This window comes from Suncus etruscus, chromosome 4 (assembly GCF_024139225.1).
Source record: "Suncus etruscus isolate mSunEtr1 chromosome 4, mSunEtr1.pri.cur, whole genome shotgun sequence".
Classification (NCBI taxonomy): Eukaryota; Metazoa; Chordata; class Mammalia; order Eulipotyphla; family Soricidae; genus Suncus; species Suncus etruscus.
In genome coordinates, this window is record NC_064851.1 from 23,694,121 (window position 1) to 23,714,850 (window position 20,730).

The 20,730-nt window shown below is 42.2% G+C and overlaps 1 protein-coding gene and 1 pseudogene across 2 annotated transcripts in view; both read right to left on the bottom strand.

Annotated features, from left to right (window-relative positions):
• Positions 1-20,730, bottom strand: part of PRDM2 (PR/SET domain 2) — a 131,258-nt gene that overhangs the window by 16,044 nt on the left and 94,484 nt on the right. The window contains exon 6 of one of the 2 annotated variants that reach the window (XM_049771954.1): positions 17,687-19,236. The exons of the other annotated variant lie outside the window; for it this stretch is intronic. Within the exon in view, the coding sequence (XP_049627911.1) occupies positions 19,224-19,236 (13 nt within the window). The 3' untranslated portion in view covers positions 17,687-19,223. Of the gene's footprint in view, positions 1-17,686; positions 19,237-20,730 lie in introns of those variants that run through there. 2 annotated transcript variants of the gene reach the window in all.
• On the bottom strand, positions 4,338-16,080 carry LOC126006141 (charged multivesicular body protein 2a-like; annotated as a pseudogene).

Sequence of the window (20,730 nt, forward strand, 5' to 3'; positions counted from 1 at the left end):
GCCAGGAGCTAATTCTGAGCAGAAAGCCAGGAGTAACCCCTGAGCAATACCGGGTGTGGCCCAACCCCCCCCCCCCAAAAAGAAAACCACTGTCTGTTTGTCTACCCTCAAAGGCAATGCCTGGATCAACAGCATCCAATGACTGGGGTGAGTGGAAGTGTCAGGAAAGCAGCTGCTCAGCATTCCCATCCCACCCTCTACAGATCAGGGGTACAGTCTAACAAATACCCTGGAGGGGCTGTTGTCTGAAGGTGGGGTTCATGGAGTGAGTGGACTCTAGCTAACAGTCACGGGCAAGAGGCAGGGTGTACCCATACAGAGTGCTCAAAGGCAGAATGGACCTGCTGCCAGTGTAATTTATATACAGACCCCTTCCAGTGGGAGGGTGGAAGAGGAATATAAATGGGCTCTTTGCAGGGACAGGAGGCAAAGTACAGGTCTGCAAATTAATGAGACTTCTTTTTGTGAAGACACTACCATTAAAAGGGGCTGAAGGTGGCCACAAGGACCAGGGTCCCTCTAAATTAAACCAGATTAGATAACTAATTTTATAGTCAGGGGGACAATAACTATGAGAAGTTAAGAAACTCTTTGAAGGTCACAGAGTGAGAAGGGGCTGTTAAGTGAATGGGACAGGAAGCAAAGGCAGAAGGATGTGCAGATTTATCTCAGAGAGGAAGCTAATGATCCAGTGCTGGCTCCTGATTGGCCACCACAAATCAAACTGTCCAATCACATCAATCTTTTGGGGTTCTTATGGCTGGTTCTGAGGCCTTCTGAGATTATACATTCCTTCTCCAAATGCATCTGCCTTGAACTCCAAATACCCAACCCAGGATAAGCTCCTGCTATGACCTAACGTGGTAGACTAAAGGTGGACTGTAGGAGACTAGACAGAGAGGGTTGTCTCAGGGAGTTTCCTGCCCTACCACCTCCTCCACTGAGACAAGGGTGGGTAGGGGACTCTAGAGTTAGCAGCCCTTCCTACTCAGGTTGCTCATAGCAGTAAACTTGACCCTGAGTAACAAGGCTGCTCATTCAAGGCCATTGAGTAAGTTGTCCTTGGGATGGAGTGAGGGGCTAGGACTACCTATCTGGGAACAATAATGTTGGAAGAATGGAGTGAAGCCCCAACAGACAAGGGGAAAAGAATTAGGGGAACAGGATCAAAGACACTCAATGCATATGACTTCCCGCATCCCCCAGGAGATCAAAAAGCACTGCCTTCTTTCCATAAATTTTGTACCAACCTTCCTACCTGGTAAGGGTTGGGGATGAGAAAAAATGAAAAGCTCAAGTAAGGCCACTGATGCAGTTCAAACCCCTTTTCCTACTCTCCCTCAAATGTGCATCTATGTTGCTCAAATCCTGCAAGGAAAAACATGTCCAAAGTTTTCTTTCACTGCCAAGTCTCTGCCCTTGCTTTGGGTCCTAGGGACCTACTTGTATGACCACTCTTGACAAGTCCAGGCTTTACTGACATGTCCACCAGTTCAACAGTTCAGTTCGACATCAAAGCTTCAGAAGTATGTCTTCCATTTAAATGCACAGGGGTGGGGCTCTCTGTGTTGATACCTCTCAGGTTCTTCTCTTAGCAGCACTCAGACCTCAACCTGCTCCCAAATCTATACTGCCCCTCCTGGCCAGCTAGAGGCACCAAAACAATCTGAACCTTCAGGAAACATCCATGATCAGGATGGAAGCCCAAAAGGAAAGTGCAAACAAATATATGACAGGAAGAGTCCAGCTTGGAGCAGAAAGGGACCATGAAGTCTTAAAGGTGCAGCTCTGTTAGATGGCCAGATTCTAGAACAGTGAAGATCTAGTCATTAGGGGTACTCCATCTCTGAAAGGTGGCAAAGGCTTGAGAAGTCCACAGATGACATCTACTCTTGTGACAGTTCAGAAGAGTTCAGCCAACCCTCACATGCTTTGCAGTAATAGTGATCACTAGCTCGACGTGGCATCTACCCATGAGCTTACTGGCACTCAGGTGGTAGCTGTCCTCCTCTTGCTTTTCCTCCCCATGCCCAGATCTTCTCTCTTCAGTGTTGCTGCTATTGCAATGATAGGGCTTGCACCCAAACCTGGCTGTGCTGCTCTGCATTGTTCTTTCAGCTGTGATATGCCCTGAGGATTGTGCTCCTTCAGGGATGGTGCTGCACACGTGGATATCCTGGTTGAGGTGGCCAAATCATGGTTGTGGGGTTCGCTGGGGGCACACTTTGCTGCAGAATAGAGGTTGTGATCCTTGAACATGGTTCTAGTGTAGCTTTTCCATCTCTGAGCACATAGGGGATTGCACCTGACTTTGTGATCCTCTCCTACAGTGGTGCAGAACAGCTGGGAATCAATTGAGGTGATTGTGGACAACAGAACTACTACAACAGAACTACTAGAATCCTGTCATGGTTCCCACATGTGGCACTGGGGTTTTGAACTTAAGACAACAGAGTACCTGTCAGGCATTCTGGCCTGATGCTATACCTCTGGGCCCAAAAAATGACCATCTTGATTGTGAAAGCTTATGGGAGCTCAAAGGACTCCTCTGCTACTTGATTCTGGTTTGGTCATCTAGACCAGCTTGTCTCAGGGACCGAGGAGTGTCCAGCAGAGTGTCCCAGACATAGGGTAAAGCCAAGCTTGCTGCGTGTCTAAATGAGATTTCAGTGTTTAGGTGTTCAATATTCAGAATGGTGGTGTCTGGGTACATGACAAAAGGGCGCTGTGCTGTGGAGCTGGAGGCTAGTGACATCCTCAGGAGGGAACTGGGACAGGGAGTAGATTAGAGCTGATAGCCCACCCTATCTAAGACCCTAAAACTTTCCTCCACCAACCTGATCCTAGCTGTATCATGGTGGGTGGCAGGGCCAGGTTAGTGTAGCCTACTTGATGGCTTGAGAGACCAAGGTCTGCAAATGCCAGTGGTCTGGGCCCTCATCCTTCATATTTTCCTTTGTTAGATTCCGGGTTCACTGATTATTTTCTTCTTTGGTCCTTCTTGGGCTCATGTCCACATACTCCCAAAAAGCTCCATCCTCTCATTAGGAGCACTCTATGTTCTTGGGCTTCTTCCCTGGATCTATACTTATATTCACAAAGATTCCTCTCTCATTGGCTTTAACCCATCATGGTTACTCTAAAGAACTCCCAATCTCTGTTTCTAGCTGGGTACTTGTCTCTAACTTCTGTTTTGTTTTTTTGGGCCACACCCATTTGATGCTCAGGGGTTATTCCTGGCTAATCACTCAGAAATTGCCCCTGGCTTGGGGAGACCATATGGGACGCTGGGGGGCCAAACCGCGGTTCTTCCTTGGCTAGTGCTTGCAAGGCAGACACCTTACCTCTAGCGCCACCTCTCCGGCCCCGTCTCTAACTTCTGAAACCTATGTACTCCAACTCTACACTTCCCCATCTCAAATGCTTCTCATTTTTCACATGCCCCCAACTGAATTCCCAGTACACAGGAATCCCATGAACAGCTCCAACTAATCTTCACCTCCTCCTAAATTACCTCCCCAACCCTTCCCTGGAGAATATAGATTAAAAACTAATCTCCACTGTGTATTCAGTCTTGCCTTCTCAAATACCAACATACCTTGTAGACTTACCTTTAAAATATATCTGAATTCCACTGCTACCTTACAGTCCTACTAGTGTCATTTCTCCCTTGGGTCTCTGGGTTCAATTCCTACTATTTCTCTCCTGGGTTCATTTCAGTTTAGGGTCAACCAGAAGATTCATTCCAAAGGCAAGTCATATTCCCCTCCTTAAATTTCCTCAAGTGACTTATAATCATGTGGCGTAAAAGCAAAATTTATAAAAAACAGAATAGTTCTTGCTTACCTCCCTGATTTCATCTCTGCTTCATCTTCCTTTCCTTGTTTCCCTCCCCTCTAGCCACACAAATGTACCAGGGATAATTCTACCTCAGAGCCTTTGCGTGTGCTCTTTGAGCCAGTTCCCTCACCTCCAACTCTTTCCTTTAGTTGTCTTTTCAGTCACATTTTCTCTGATCACTGTTTATCACTCCAGAATTTTCTATTTTCTTTTTTTAAGTATTAATTAAGTCTTTTTATTATCATAGAGGGTATACAGTGAAAATGTGGTACTTTCTACCCATCTCTGGAGTTTGAACTGTTACCAGGGGTCTCAAACTCGAGGCCCTCCGTACAACATTTTGTGGCCCTGCCCTAGAGGAATCTTGTTTTGTTTTAGTTGTTTAAGTCACACCCCCCCCCCCCAATGTTCAAGGCTTACTACTGACTTTGCACTCAAGGATCACCCCAACTTTGCCTCCTGTGGCCCCCAGGTAAATTGAGTTTGAGACCCCTAACTTAGTCCTTCCACAGGTTCTTGAGCCATTCCTCCAGGTTAGGGTCTGCCATCTACCATGGCAGAGGTTGCAGCTTCTGCTTATTTTTCCCACTTGCAACCACACTGAGCCACCAGTGGATGGGAGCTTTGATAACTCATCTGTCAGGTTCAATCCCAACTCATCTTGTACTTGGAACACAGCAGCATCACTCTCCTCTTTATTTTCTTCATTGCCCATGACATCAATAGTGTCATTCATCATTTCCTCTTTGATGTCCTTAATCTCTGCTTACTGTTCAAATTCCATCATGATCTTTTGGATCTGGGGCAACTTTAGCTCCCTGTTCAGTGTCCATGGCCTCAGGGACTTTTCATAGCTTGTGCCATTGAGTTGTTAAGACTTTACTATCTGGATCCTGAGGGACATAGTGTGGATATTAGCTCACTTCAACATACACTTGAGAATGTAAGGCAGGTGTGAGCCAGGTCTTTTGCTATATGTACTGCATCTATCTGGTCCTGCTTGCCCATCTTCTTGATGTCTGCAATGATATTCTTCTCCTTCATCTCCAGCTTCTGTCACTTGTGGTCTAACTTGCACATGGCTCGATTCAACACCCAGTGGTTCTGCTGAAGCAGCTCCTCAGGGATCTTCTGACCCGAACAGGTTCATGGCTGCCAGTTATAGCCTGTGGGTGGGCCTGGGACAAGTGGGAAACTGAAGCTGGAATGCAGCTTCTAGAATTCCTAACCCTTTCTCTATTTTATTTCTCTCCAAAGCATTCATTTGATACCCTAGATTTGCACTTGCTTGTTTATAATCTGTCTCTCCACACTCCTTTAGAATGTAAGTTCCACACAGATCAGGGAAGTTCAAAGCTATATATTATACTTTACACCAAACAGTAGAATTGGCCCTATATTGGTTATAGAGTATCAAATGGTTAAAAAAAATCTACCATGGCTTGAGTAAATCACACCTATCATTCATTATATGATTTCCAATTCCTGTTAAAGAGGGATAAGACCTTAAGTCATTTATAAAAAGATGTGTACATACAAAGGTCTTCCATGCCTTTCTGTATGCAAATTTTAATGGTTGTTCATTCACACCTAATTGTGCTGCAACGAACATTTCTGAATCTTCAACTTATTTAAATGTTTGGCTTGGGAGCTACACCAGAATGTGCTCAGGATCTACTACTGTGCTCTGTGCTCAGGAGTGATTTTCTGGCATTACTTGGGAATCCATATTGAGGATAGAAGTCTTGCCTTAGGCAAGACAAGCATTTAACCCCTGTATAATCTCTCAGGCATCTGAGCACTCAACTTATTTTTCATAAACAGCTCAATACCCATAATTTACCACTTTGTATACTGTTCAATTAAATAACACAAATATAGTAAGTACAAGTGACCAAAACAGTTTTGGGAACACATAGAATTGATTTTCAACAGCACGTGATGGCTAGGAATGGAGGAACCTGCGGGAAATATGGGTGTGTGTCTCTTGAAAGTTGTCAAGTTGAGTTCCAGAAGAAACTGGAGCATCTATTTAACAGGGAGGGTTGATGAAAAACAACAGGCCCTAATCAACTGCATTCCACTTTAGCCACAGTTGGTATTCTAACGAAAGTTGAGGGGAAATTTCTAGTGCCACCCTTGTACACCCCATATAATGTGATTCTCATGTCAATCACTCCTCAGGTGAGGATGAGCCATGGGGGTGAGGACTGAGTGTGTTCACCTAAAGACCCTGGGCTTCCTGCACTAAGTGATCCCATCTGCTGCTTTGACTCAGTGGGGTCACGCTAAGGCAGTAACCCTGACTCACAAGCTTCACAGAAACATTGCCAAAGTGAGTGACATGGTCTGCAGATCCTGTTTACCTGGCTCAACACCCCACACTTAAAGCACAAAACTAAAATAAATATATGAGACAAGTATATCAATTCTCTGAGAAAAGGATTCATTTTAGGGAGCAAAAAAAGAATACGGGGAAACTCTTCTACTGACATTTTGGTAACTTTGGACGGTTAAGATGAAGATAGTGACATCCTATTTTCAGAACCAAAATCTGGTGAAAAGGAAGAGATTTTGAAGGGTGGGGAAAACCTTGGAGCGTTTTTACTTCAGTAGTTGAACATGTCTGGTTGCAGTCATAGTTCATGGCATGGATACTGAGGAGAGAATACCATTTCCCCAACACTTCTGAATTAATGAGCTGTGCTATACCAGCCTTCTGGCCACAAACTCTGGTCAAATTATTACTGACTGGCATTCTTTCTTTTTGTATTTGTCTGTTATTTTGGTTTGAAGAGGGCCTCTCCAGGTAGTGCTCAGGGGTTACTTCCAGCTCAGTGCTCTGGAGTCCCTTCTGGTGACACTTGGGGACCCTGCTGCTGGGAATGGAATTAGGCTCCTGCACATGCTCGAGCTCCCTGAGCTAAATCCCTGCGCCCTGATTCTTTATATTCAGGGCTTTGTTTTGAGGTAAGAATAATCACCAAACCACCCATTCTTTCCCCTCAAACTTATTTTATTTGATCTTTTATTGACTCAAATGGCATTCTCTTACACTCAGTTGCCAACAATTAGTCACTGCCAAACTCACAATTCAAACTACAAAGTCTTAAGTTAGTGCCAGCCTGGAGATCTTTTCTTTTTTTACTTTCAACTCCACAAAAATGAACTAAGTACTGGACCAAGTCTGTCCTAAGAAATGGACATAGTTCATCTACTCTCCCTGAACCAAGATGCAAGAATAATATATATTTCTCTGCAAACTTTGTAGACTTTATGTCTAATTTTGCTTAAAAAGGTGAGGTACAGGGGACTGAGGGATAGTACAGAGAATAAGGCACTTGCCTTGCATGAGACAGACTTAGGTTTGATATCTAGCACCACATATGGTTGCCAGAGCTCACCAGAAGTGAGCCCTGAGGACTACTGTGTATGGTCCACAAATAAACAAAAATTGAGTGTAGTCATTTTGTGAAGTCTAAAAATATTGTATAATCTTACCTAAAAGTCATGACTAAATTTTCTATAATTGTAAGATAAAAGATTAGAAATTAATTTTGGACTATAAAAACAGAGTACTAAAATAAGGGGGGTGTTAGAGTTTTGATTAAGCACCTAGATGTGGTTTTTGTGTGGGTGACTCACTGAATGAATATCCTGGTAAGGCCATTTGAATCAAGGTCCTTTCATACATGGACAAGACATTAGCTCAGCAGACCTCATCCCTCACCTACACACCCTGTCACACACACTTTATATGTCACCTTAATATAACACCTGCTCTGGGGCCAGAGTGATAGCACAGTGGATTGGGTGTTTACATCATATGCGGCCAACAGGCTCATTCCCGGCATCCCATATGGTTCTTCCAAGCTCTCACCAGGAATAATTCCTGAGCATAGAGCTAGGCGTAACCTGTCTGCCACTGGGTGTGGCCCCCCAAAACAAACAAAAACAGACAAAATAACCCCAAACAAAGCTCTGACCAGAGACTGATGGAATGTATCTGTGCATTTTATAAGGAGTTATAAACTATTTATATTTATCTATTTTGGGAAGCTGGGTTACCAAACCAGTACTCCTGGCTGTGTTCAGGACTTAGAGCACCCATATAGGATGCTAGACACTGAACCCACGTCTATCACATGCAAGGAAAGTGCCTTAACCACAATATTATCTTTCTGGCCTCTATTCATTTAATAATCTTTATAAGATAAAAACGTATAAAAGAACACAAAAATGTTAATTATACTGATGAAAGAATATAACCAGATCATATAACTATAGTGTCTGACAGCAATGTATCAAGGTATCAAACTTGCTCGTAAAACTCACAGGATTCTGAACAGGAATAAAGAAGCAAGCATAAAAACCATACCTACAAGCTTATGCTCTGGCTATGAAAGAAACGGGGAACAGGGGGATATAGAGAGTAAACATCTTCAAGAATAAATCATGAATTAGAGGAAGTGCAATCAATAGATAGGTTCTACAGTTTCTGCTACTGTGCTGCCCACACCACTTGCTAGCACTTGGTGGTTTATAATCACAGATAAAAGAACAAGATATCCAGTAACATGGAAGAGAACCATCAGAATCTAGGAGCTTCACCTGGCAACAAAGCTCTGCTGAGAAAGGCATTGGGTATGTTTTCCCCTCAACTTTTACTTTTCTCCACTACTTATCTGCTTAATTAGGATGTATTTGGGGAGGCTCTACAACAGTCTGGAGGCACTTGTGACAAGGAAGGAGCTACTATCTTGAGGTCATTGTCTAGCAACATCACTCAGCACCACAGAATCAAGATTATGTTTAAGTGAGGAAGCAGACGGCAGCATCAAACCCACTTTCTGGCCTCAGGTGCTGCTCATAGTGGGTGGCAGGATTCCTAGATATTTTCGTCTCCAGGCTCACTAATTCTTAATCTATGATTATTGATATGAGACCCCTTTCAAGCTGCCTAGCCCAGGGACAAGTAACCAAAGCACACAAGGAGTACACTAGGGAGTATCAGCAGTTACAAATGGCAGATGGAAGAGCAGATATCAAAGAGAGCCTTCTCCTCCAGCTTTCAGACCCTGCTCATCTGCCCACATTACTCAGGCATCAATATTTTTTTTTACACATTTTAAAATTAAAAAAAAATTAGTATTTTTAAAAATCTATTTATTTTTTTGGCCACACCCAGCAGTGCTCAAGGCCTACTGGCTTTATGCTCAGGGATCACTTCCAGAATTACTCGGGAGACCAAATGTGGTGACAAGGATTGAATCCCAAGCAGCTGTGTATAGAGCAAGCAAACATCCTACCCACTATAGAATGTCTTTGGCCTCTGGGGCATCACTTATTCACAATATAGTAGTAATGAAAAGCGTCTTGGAATTTTCCAGAAAAGTAGAATTATGCTCAATATCCAGTTTTGAGATTCTGGAAGTGGAAGTAGAAGTTAGCCAGGGGCACCAAACACCTCATATGGAAGAGCCATTGGTCTTCTATACCTGACTATGCACAAATGGAAAGCTACTTGCTAGCCATAACTTGTAAAGATTTTTATGAAAATATGCAAAAAAAAAAGATGCAGAGAAAGAGTTCTAGTTTTCATATCTGCTCTGCTCCTTGCCTTGCAAAGCAGGTGGAGGTGATGCCAAGGACACCAGGACTGATTGGTTGAATTACTGTTCTGTCCTCTCAAGAATACACAAAACAGACCAGCTCCGGAAGAACCAACACATTCTTCTTACCATGTTTCAGCTCAGAAACAGGGAACCTTTTCCTGCCAGTAGCCATAGAATACAGGCAGATGGGTCATCAGCCAGAAGCATATTGTCTGTCACAGTCAACAGGTGATAGACCTGAAGCCAGACCACGTGGCTTCAGAGTCATATTTAAGGACCAGGCAATTCCCCGTTCTTTCAGTGTCTCTAAATGAGGTGGAGCTGTTAAAAAAAAGACTAAGAACAACCAGTGCTAGTGCAGATGTGTCTCGAGAAAAGGACTCTCATTCATTGCTGGTGGGAATATCAACTGGTCCAATCTTTTTGGAAAACAATATGGATATTACTCAAAAAACTAGAAATTAAGTTCCCATATAACCCACAAATGGCATTCCTAAGAATATACACTAGGGGCCCAAAAACATACTACAGGAAAAAAAAAAAAAAAGACCTCTGCACTCCTATGTGAATTGCAGCACCAATCACAATAGCCAGAATCTACAAACAACCCAAATGGCCAAGAACAGGTGTCTGGGTAGAGAAAGCATGGTGTATATATACACAATGGAATACTATGCAGCTGTTAGGAAAAATAGTTATAATCTGCTTATACATGGAAGGATATCTAGAGTATTATGCTGAGTGAAATAATGAGGGAGATGGATAGACATAGAATGATCATATTTGTTTGTAGGATATGAAAAAAAACAAGATAGTATGATAATAATCGCCAAAGAAAATAGAGACAAGGGCAAGGATGACCAATCTATGATAGGAAGGAGTGCAGTTAGGGCAGAGAACAGACCATAATGACAATGGTAGCTGAAAATGATCACTCTGGATAAGAACTTGGTGCTGAAAGGAGATAAAGTGATATTAATAATACCCCTTCAGTAATTGCAAACAAGTGTGTGTGTGTGTGTGTGTGAGAAAAGGGAGAGAGAGAGAGAGAGAGAGAGAGAGAGAGAGAGAGAGAGAGAGAGAGAGAGAGAGAGAAGAAAAATATCATAGAAGCAAGCAGAGGGAAGGGCAGTGGGAGCAAAGGGGAGAGGGCACGAGGGAAACTGGGGCCACAGGAAATGTGCACTGGTGATGGGTGTTGTACATTTTATGACTGCAAATCATGAACAATTTTGTAACTGTGTATCTCAAGGTGATTCTTCATTCAAAGATTTTATTTAGGTAAATAAGGACAAAAATATAGGTAAATAAAGACACTAAATAATTACACTAAGTTGAGCTCTCTGTCCATCCCAAAACTGCACTCTTACCAATAAGGAGCATCTTTCTTCTTTTGTCAAGAAATGGCCTTAGGAAAACACAGGCTTGAGAAACCACAGGCAGATATACAGGGCTCATGTCAGCAAGAGTCAAGATCCTGGACTCGTTTCCTGTCCCCATTCACCAGCTGCATCTCATCTTTGTGACGTTGTGTGGCCATCCGTAAAATGGAGAACACAATGGTTTCACTTCACAGGGCCCAAGTGATCAAATGGGGGAAATACATGTAAAGCCTTCACAATTATCTGCAACCATTCTTATGTTTTACACTAATGAACCAAGGGGCCTTGGGTTTCTGTGGTTTTAAGGAGCTAATGGAATGCTTTCTTGCAAAACAACCTTTTAAAAAATACCTTTCCGGCTTCAGAATTTGAAACCATTATGTGGAGGAGTGACAGAGCAAGAATGAATTATTTTTCTTTTCTTTGCTCTGGTTGTTGTTTAGACTCTAAAGTTTAGAGCTTTACTTCTGATGGAGGGACTGATGAAGAAAAGCACCTTTGATTTCTACAGAACAGGTTGGGCCTTGTTGGGATTCAGAACAGAACCTCAGCGTGGAGTTAGTCAGTGTAGGCCACATATGATCTTTTTCTCTAGGAAGAGGTGAAAATGAATGAGGGAAATGTTCCTGCTGTAGTAACTTATGCTCTCTGGAGATTTCATACCTGCTAAGTCAGCTTTGAGCGCCAGCTTCCATGTTCAGGTGGATCCAATTTGAGATTACAAGTTGATATCTGTTTCAACAATAATAATGGCAGCTGAGACTTGAGCAGCACTACTGACTATATGGCTTTTGGTGTCCTCACAGACTTCTGCTGTTATCCTTGTGGTCAGATAGATCATCAGTGCCATTGTACAGAAAGGACAAGTGAAGCTCAGAGGGATGCTAAGAAGCGTTAGAGAGCTAGAAAGCAGGATTTGCATATCTTGTTACTCTACAAGCATTTCACCTACAGCCACCACATGCCAGGCACTGTTGTTCAATGTGTGACCAAAATAATTTCCTGTCCTTATAATGGCATTTTCATTCTTTGGTAGACATTCAGTAAACAAAATTTGGAATATCCATAACAGAATATAGAAAGGCTCAGTGCTTTGATGCAGAGTAAAGAGAGGTATTTCAAAACCAGATTTTCAGATCAAATGGTTGAGAGCTTCCTGGAGGAGGTGAAGTCTGATCAGAGGCACTGAGTCCAGAGCCAATACCCTGACCTACACTGAACTGTCTGTACTGGTATCGAGCAAAGCCTCCAAATAGCACAGGGCTAGTGCTGACCTGTACCATAGCACTTCCTGTGGAAACAAAAGGTGTTGTGGAAATTCTGAACTGTGAATTCCCTATTCATGGACCATGGCAGACACCCTCAGCTTAAGTTGCCCAGAGGCAGGTTGGTCTGAGATGAACTTCCAGGGGGCAGAGCTAGGGAGCTCTAAGGCCTGAGTATTCCACTCACTTGCTTTGCCCTTGCACAGAATGGTACCTTCTCAGAAACTTAAAAATTATGTATAGTGGGCACAGCATGTGCCTTGCACACGTGAAACTCGGGTTTGATCCCCAGCACCACATATAATCCCAAGAACCCTGTCAGGAGTAACCTTTAAGTACAGAGCCAGGAGTAACCTCAGCAGGGTTAAGACTAAGTCCAGAGCACTGCCAAGTGGAGCCCCTAAACAAAAACAAAACAAAATAAAAAACCCGAGTCTTGACAGTCTTATTCTCACCAAAGGTAGAAACTTAACGCTTTGTTTCCATGAAGTAATCCTGTTTTTTTGTTTCCCCACTTGAGGTCATAAAAAACTCAAGTAGTTTCTTTAGTAGTTTCTTACAAATGCTCCTCAGTTACCATCACTCAAAACATGACTCTTCCCATTAGGGTTAGATCCCCGGCACTCACTATGGCTCCAAGCACCACCAGGAGTGATTCTGGAGCACACAACCAGGAGTAATCATGTGATTTGGCTCATAAACAAATAAATACGAATCACCAAGCAAGTCAAACGTTCACCTGTAAAAAGGGCTGAAGTTCAGACTTGTGCCAAGCCTTAGCTACAAAATGCACCTAAGGAATCAAAATACAGTTTGCAAGCTCAAGGCCAATAGTCAGGCCCACCATGCTACATGACCTCTGCAACGAAAGCTCAGGCTTGGCTAAAGGCATCAACATCTTTGTGGGAGTGCATGGGATAGAGGTGAGAGGGTACAGCAGGAGCCAAGAAAACAGCGAATTTGTCTCAGCCTGCATTTAGGAGGAATGCAGCTTTAGAGCCAGACAGTGGGGCCTGATGTAAGGGATATCACCTTAGACTTCAATGGCTTCTCTGCAAAGACCACCATCAGGAATGTAAAAAGCCTCAGGTGATTTTAGCACCAGATTGACAATGAAGAATCAGGGAGCATTTTCAAAGTCCCAATAACAAGGCAAAGTCCATCAGATGCAGCCTGAACCCTTACTGTTTCTGATGGACAGTTACCACTGTTTTCTGAATGGCTGATCGACTGAGCCACAAGAGAATGTGCCCGGTTCATAAGTCCAATAATAGCTTGGAAATAGAAGCCATCTGAAAATGTTCCTATACTCAAGCTGGGCTGGCAAGGATTGGAAGCGATTATAAAAAGCAAGTGAGAAGAGAATGTTACTGCAAGGAAAATTGAACCCACATGCACTTTAAATAATTCCATTCCAATCGAGAATATTAGATTATACATTTTGGCAATCATTAAAGACTAAAACAAATACAATTATTTTAAATTGAAATTCTATTTTAAAGTTGAAAAAAAGAATAAAATTGCTACTACTGTACCCCAAGGCCTAAATCCCCTTTTGTGGTTAATTTACCTGTATAACAAACTCCCAGGCTTCTTTTTTAGTGGCTTATATTTAAAATATACATTTAGCGTTAACACAGACTTAATTATCTAAGCAGAATTCCAGATGATACAGTAAGCTCCTGTTCAAGCACTACTATGGAAAATTCTCAGTTGAACTATGTTCTGAGTCAGAGGCATTAGCCTATACTTTAAAGATCTGCATCTCTGCCATTACTCAAATGAGGCCCAGTTCTCTTGCTGGGCAACCTGGGTAGCACCTATCAAAACAGTGGCTTGTTTGGCTTTCAGTGGCACTTTAGCTAAACGGGCAAACACACTCAGGCACTAATATTTCCCATAAAAATCTCTGTTATCAATGTCCTCTGGAACATATGCTTAAATTCTGGGGTACTTTCTGTGAAACAGCTGGAAAGGAATCCAGCTGGTACCAGTAAGGCAGAAAACAGAAGCGCTTACAAATCCCATTACCCCAATCCTTGGGCCAGGTTTGTTCTCATAAAAGCACTGCAAGCTCCTTTAAGTGGCTCCTAACAGAATGTGACTTTTGCAACTGCAAATAATTCAGCAAAGTCATAATTGCTTTTCCAATACGTATTCTTCATCCAGATTATAAACAAAAAATGACACATACCCTCCAGACTCTTTGCTGACAGAATCCTGTCCCTTGTTTTGCCGAGGTGAGAAGGCAGTAAGGCTCAACTTCTTCTCAGGGTAGTGTACAACAAGCCTGTGCTGCTATGGCTGAGCCCCCAGCCTCACCTCATTATTATTTTTTTATCCCCACTTCCTCCCCCCCCCAAGCCTCACCTATTTAATATGGCTTTATGTATTTTTGGCACCATTTTTAAAAATCAAAAGATGTTCTAATGAGCTGTAATCTTGTGAGTAAATTTTTGTTCACAGATCAATTGGATCAGTTATATCTGCAAAGCCTATGGTGGAGGGAGCAGCACATCCCAGGCTCAGAGTAGGGCAAGACTTTGAAGGAGCAGAAACTTACTCACCCGCAGTCTTCCTGCACCAGAATAGTATCTTGGCCCACAAGCAAGATTCTACTTGTTCTCTAATGCCCCCACCCAGACACCTTACTAAAGGTGGCAGATGTTGTGTATTTTACATTTAGAGAAAATGAACTAAAAACAAAAACTTGAAGAATGAAGGATAGTGTAGCTTCAAGGCAATTCAAGTCAACTTGGCCCTTGAGGGGCTGGGACATCTCTAAGCAAAATCAAGTCCCCAAGGATTTCCCCAGCTGTAAAGGATCCCAAACTTCCTGGTATTGTCAAGATCAGGTACCAAAGAGTTCTTGCAAAGAACTTTAGAAACTATGTCAAATTCACCCTAACTTATCAGATTCATCGCTAGCACCAGCAGGAAACCAGGGCTGGTGAGGTGGCGCTAGAGGTAAGGTGTCTGCCTTGCGAGCAATAGCCAAGGAAAGGACCACGGTTCGATCCCCCGGCGTCCCATATGGTTCCCCCCAAGCCAGGGGCAATTTCTGAGCGAGTAGCCAGGAGTAACCCCTGAGCATCAAACGGGTGTGGCCGAAAAACCAAAAAAAAAAAAAGGCAGGAAACCAATAGTGTGGTTAGAGACAGAAGGGCTTGGGTCCCCAAAATGGAGATAAAGGCAAGGAAGCTGGATCTACCGAAGGGCAGATTATAATTTTTTTTCCTGCATCCATTCAAACCTCATCTTGTTCCATTCAACTTAAAAAATTGGGAGGGGGGAGAGTGATAGCACAGCAGGCCTTGCACACAGCAGACGAGGGCTTGATTCCCAGCATTTAATATGTCCCTCTCCAGGAGTAATATCTGAGCTTAGAGCTTGGAGTAACCTGAGTGCTGGTAATGATGGGAAATATGGGGAAAGGACACATGGTCTCAACAGTGGTATGGGCCAGAGCTAGTACTAGTCCTTAATTCTGGGTGCTCTCATTTTGCTAGAAAAAAAAACTAAGAGAAATGAGTATCCTCATTTCCATCCATCTTGTTTTTGGAACATCTCTAGTCTCAAGGTGATCGTAAGGATGAAATTACTAGTCAAGTACAACATATACACTGTTAGTCCCCCCATAATCTCAAACTCTTGGGTATACACTGCACTGGTTTTACAGACCACCCAACCTCTCTGACCTGACACCGCAACAATGTGCAGGTTGGTAGAGGGTCTTGGGGTTCCCTCACCTCTGGGTTACATCACAACTGCTGAGCCAGGGCAGGGTGCCTATTTAGAGAGGCCAAAGCCTGGTGCTCAGCTCTGTCTGGCATTATTGACCTATCACCTCCAGCTCTCCCACCTACCTGCTCCATCATCCCAAATGGGTGGGTCCACACTTTCAAAGCTCCTAATAGTTGCCAGGTCATTTGCTGAAAGAGTAGACCCCAATTCTGCTGCTGCCACAAAAGAAGCCATAATAATAATAAAAAAAAAATAACCCCACTAAATAGTTTTAACTATCAGGTTGGTATTGAAGGACTTTGAAGACTTTTAATAGTATACTCTTATGCCCTTTATAAAAAACTTTTATGAGTGTGACTCGTGCTATTCAGTAAGGCTTGATGAAAAAAAAATCAAAATCCATGTTATCAAATGCATTAAATAAGCGAGATAATCTTACAAATCACTGACAAGTATCGAATGTCTGCACTCACATTACAAGTACCCTCCTGACCTTGGGGCCTCCAGAAGATTGTGAGATTTTAATTTATTGGGGGGGGGGGGAAATAGGAGCCTGGACTACACCCAGCAGTGCTCAAGACCTGGCTTTATGCTGTTTTCATTTCTATGGATGCTTGGGGGACCACGTGGGATGCCAGGAATTGAAATCTGGTTGGTCACATGCAGGACAGCCCTTTGAGCTGTACCATCTCTCCGGTCCAGAGGTTTTTTAGATATATAGGCTTTAGAGTATGAGAAGAGGAAAAGGCATCACAACAAGGAAAGGTCCGAAAGGATCAGAGAATGTGCCCAACATACCCTAAGTGCCTGGTGCACAGCCTGGCATGTGTTCTGTTCTAGACACAAATATGATTCTGAAAAACAGCTTACCAGAAAATAACTTATTAATCAAATTAAGATGGGCAGCCAGGCAAGGGATTTATCATCAGAAACACTATAAGATGCTGAAAACTACAGTCAAGATGTAGTTTTATTAGGTTAAAACAGTTTTGTCTGTTTAATTCTACAAAAAAGTAAAACCACCAAATCAGCATGGTTCCTCCAGTTGAGAAGGGAATTGTTGGAGGCTGAGGCTCAGTAACTATGAGGTGCTACTCCTAAGAACCAGACACTAGACAAAAAACAGTACCCATAGCCTGCTTAAAAAACAAACAAACAAAAAAACAAGCAAACACTTCAAAATGGTCAACTCCAAGGAGGAGGAATATGAGACACCTCTAGTTTACTTCTCACTTTTGGCATATTAAGTGTAACTAAGATCCTGAAAGAAAAATGCCCCAATGGAAATGCACTAGAAGCAGGGAAAAAGAGACTAGCCAGAAGTCTGTTCTGTATGGAGGATAGAAGGTGAACATGTGGGCAAGGACAGAAAACTGCTTCGCTTCCTAGAGCAGAGGGCTCTACCTGACAACGGGAAGGATACGTTGGAGGCCAGCACTATAGTGTAGCTTTAAAAAAAAATTGAAAGTAATGTTTGTAACAAAGGTTAAGCATTACTGCCTTTGTCTCCCTGCTCCCCCATGAAGCACCCATACAAATTAGAATAAGTTAAAAAAAACCCAGCTTCCACATAGAAAATTAAATTATCTTACCAAAGTAAATCTAGTGATACTTCTCAGCACCACTGTCCACTGTTTATCCTCTAGATGGCATATAAACAATTTGAAAGGACAAAGTATTCATTGATACTAATTAGTAACAAGCCAAAAAAGCTCATCTGGGCGGAAGGCCGACTTTACACGATGAGCTTGAGTCACAGTTGCCTCTACAAGGTCATTCTTTCTACTGAACTGCTCCCTCCCAAAAATGTACAAAATTCAGTCCTTTCACAGGGTTTGCAAAGTTTTTTTTTTATTGGTTACAATTATTATAAAATGTATCATTCAGATTCCCCTAGTTATTAAGTGCCTGCTAGCAACAGAATTAAAAGTATACATCTGACAAGCTCAAATTATTTATTTCATGCTGGGAAGGGGAAAAACAGCAAACACCATTCTTGTGTATCTGTAATTAACCCCTCTCTCAAAGCCACATTGGTTAAAATCAAAGGACAACCCCTTTTGTATGTCATGTCAAATTGTAATTTTTAATGTTTTCTTTAGAATAATCTTTTATATCACTCTCCAAAAAAAAAACCAATAAAATTACTAACAGCAAAGTTCAATACAAGAACACTCTCCAGATTAACAACTCAATATAAGATGCAAATCACATACAATACAATTGAAGCGTTGAAAACAATTTAAATAATTTTTAAATATTTTATTTTTAAACTGCTACAAATGCTTTTATACAATATTTCAACATAAAGTCCCCATAACAGAAATGTAACAAAATGGGAATGATAGTGAAAGTGTTAAAGTGGCACAAATTCACCAAACAAGTATTAAACTACAAATTTTAAGAGGTAGATTACTTTTATAGTTGAGAACAACAACAACAACAAAAAAAAACGAGTAAAACCTAGCTGTTTTCCACCAGCTCAGTCAAGAATCAGAAGGCTTATAATGCATGGAGAAATGATACTTCTAAAAACAGAAAGAGAGGCCATTTTTGTCATTTCTATTTGTAATCATTTAATTTCTATTAATAGAGTGAAGTGTAAAACCTGATATGTAAATTCATGTATATTTATGCGTAGACACACATCTACACAAACTGTGATGAGTTGGGGGTAATGATATTGCTACAGTCTCCAGTAATAGAATTATAAATTAGTGCCAGATAATGATCTGAGAGAATAATGTCCATTTGGATATATAAACATGACACTGGAAGAGGCATTTAAAAAAATATTCTATATCCAATCTGGTTTCCTCTCCATTATGCTGGCAATCTGCTTGTGATTAAAAAAAAAAAAAAAAAAACGCTAAATGTATCCCCCCATTCATTTAAAAGAAAGGCATCAAGAGCTGGTGTGTGACCAAAACATTTTAAAATGAGTGCATCAAAATTTGTCATCCCTGAAATCTACAACAAACTACCAGTAAAACAGAGAACTTGCTTTGCAAGATTAAGTTCAAATCATACCTTTCTCTGCTATGTGCCAAAAACAAAGGCCACACTCAAGATCTGAGTTACCAGTCCCATGATGACAAGCCAGTTCCTCTGGCCATCTTACAGCGCCCTCCTCTTTGGATCTCAATCACCCAGGAGCCCAGTCCGCCTGTTCGGCACCAACGAAGAAGCAGATGCCTGACTCTACCCAGGACAAGAAGCCTGCCGGAAATCAGCTGTGTGTTAGGATTTTGAGTCATCGTCAACTTGTCTTGCAAGCTGGGTAGATTTCGTATCCTTTGCCGTAGTGCTTATCCTAAGTTGAGCATGCAAGATCTGTGTTTAGTCAATTAAGGTTTTTGTTTGTTTGGGGGCCTTTTCTACAGCAAGTTCCTAGAAAATAAGAAAACTGAAGATAAATGACAAAATAACAGAACCTTGTATGAATTGACCATGTCAAAGAAAAGGTGAGCAGACTGTAAGACAAACATTAAGACAGCAACAGAATGACTCTGAAGGTGTGCAGAAATGCGAGCATCTCGCTTTGAGAAACACAATGTGAGGAACACAGGCAGACCCAGTCAGAGTGGTGTGTGGCAGAGATGGAAGGCATGGGAAATTAGCAACATTTTATTTCATTTGTGTTGATGGGAAAAGTTTAAAATTTACTGTTGCTTCTCCATTTTTGACTGGCTACAGCAAGATCATGATTTTTTTTCCCCTAAGGAACTAAAAGCTAATCTAAAAGGAGCACTACAGAATGTAAAAAACACATTGAGATTGACAAAAACCCAAGCAGGGTAAGAGAGGAGCAGTCAAGAATCTATCTCTTTACTTCCCTTTTTCTATAGCTCATGGAAATGAGTCTTCAGCAGCAGATTTAAATTCCCAACAAAAAGCTACACATTGGGGGAGGAGTGACAGAACAGTGGCGAGGGTGTTTGCGTTACAGCAGCTATCTCAGGTTGGATCCCTGTCATCCCATATTGTCGGCCCCCAAGCTAGCCAGGAGTAATTTCTGAGCACAGGGCCAGCAGTAACCCCTGAAACCTGCCAGTGTAGCCCAAAAACAAAAACCAAAACGCAAAACAAAGCTAAAAGCTACCTATGGTGGGCCCGGAGAGATAGCACAGAGGCGTTTGCCTTGCAAGCAGCCGATCCAGGACCAAAGGTGGTTGGTTCGAATCCCGGTGTCCCATATGGTCCCCCGTGCCTGCCAGGAGCTATTTCTGAGCAGACAGCCAGGAGTAACCCCTGAGCATCGACGGGTGTGGCCCAAAAACCAAAAAAAAAAAAAAAAAAAAAAAAAAAAGCTACCTATGGTGTGCTACTGTTTTTACATATTCACCAGCACATGTTGACTTGTACTCAGGAATAATAAATTCTGCTGAGGTTCGATGAAAAGCTCCGACTATATTCACATGGTTGGCAATGAACATATACTCAGAAAACTGTGGAATTGTAAACTGGCCTTCAAGTGTCAAATGTATGAGGGTTGGAGACTAGCTCTTAAACAGATTTTATATAGGTGTGTGTGTGTGAGGGGGCACAGGGATTACGGCTGGCTTTGCACTCAGGAATTACTCCTGACACTGTTCAAGGAACCATGAGATGTCAGGGCCTGAACCTGTGTTGTTGGCCACATACAAGGCAAATTCCCTATCCGTTGTACTAACTTTCCAACCCCCAGTTTGTTATGATGAAAAGGTTGTACTGGCAGTTCTATGTTAAGTCCCAAAATATACATTGGGCCAAGTAAACAATAATCACTATAAACAGAGTAAGTACCTCTTGACATGCACCATAAAATCATCCCTGAAAAAACTCTACATGTAAAGATATACTGAAGAGGGAAGAAGGCTCTAATTAAAGCAGCTCCTTAATAGT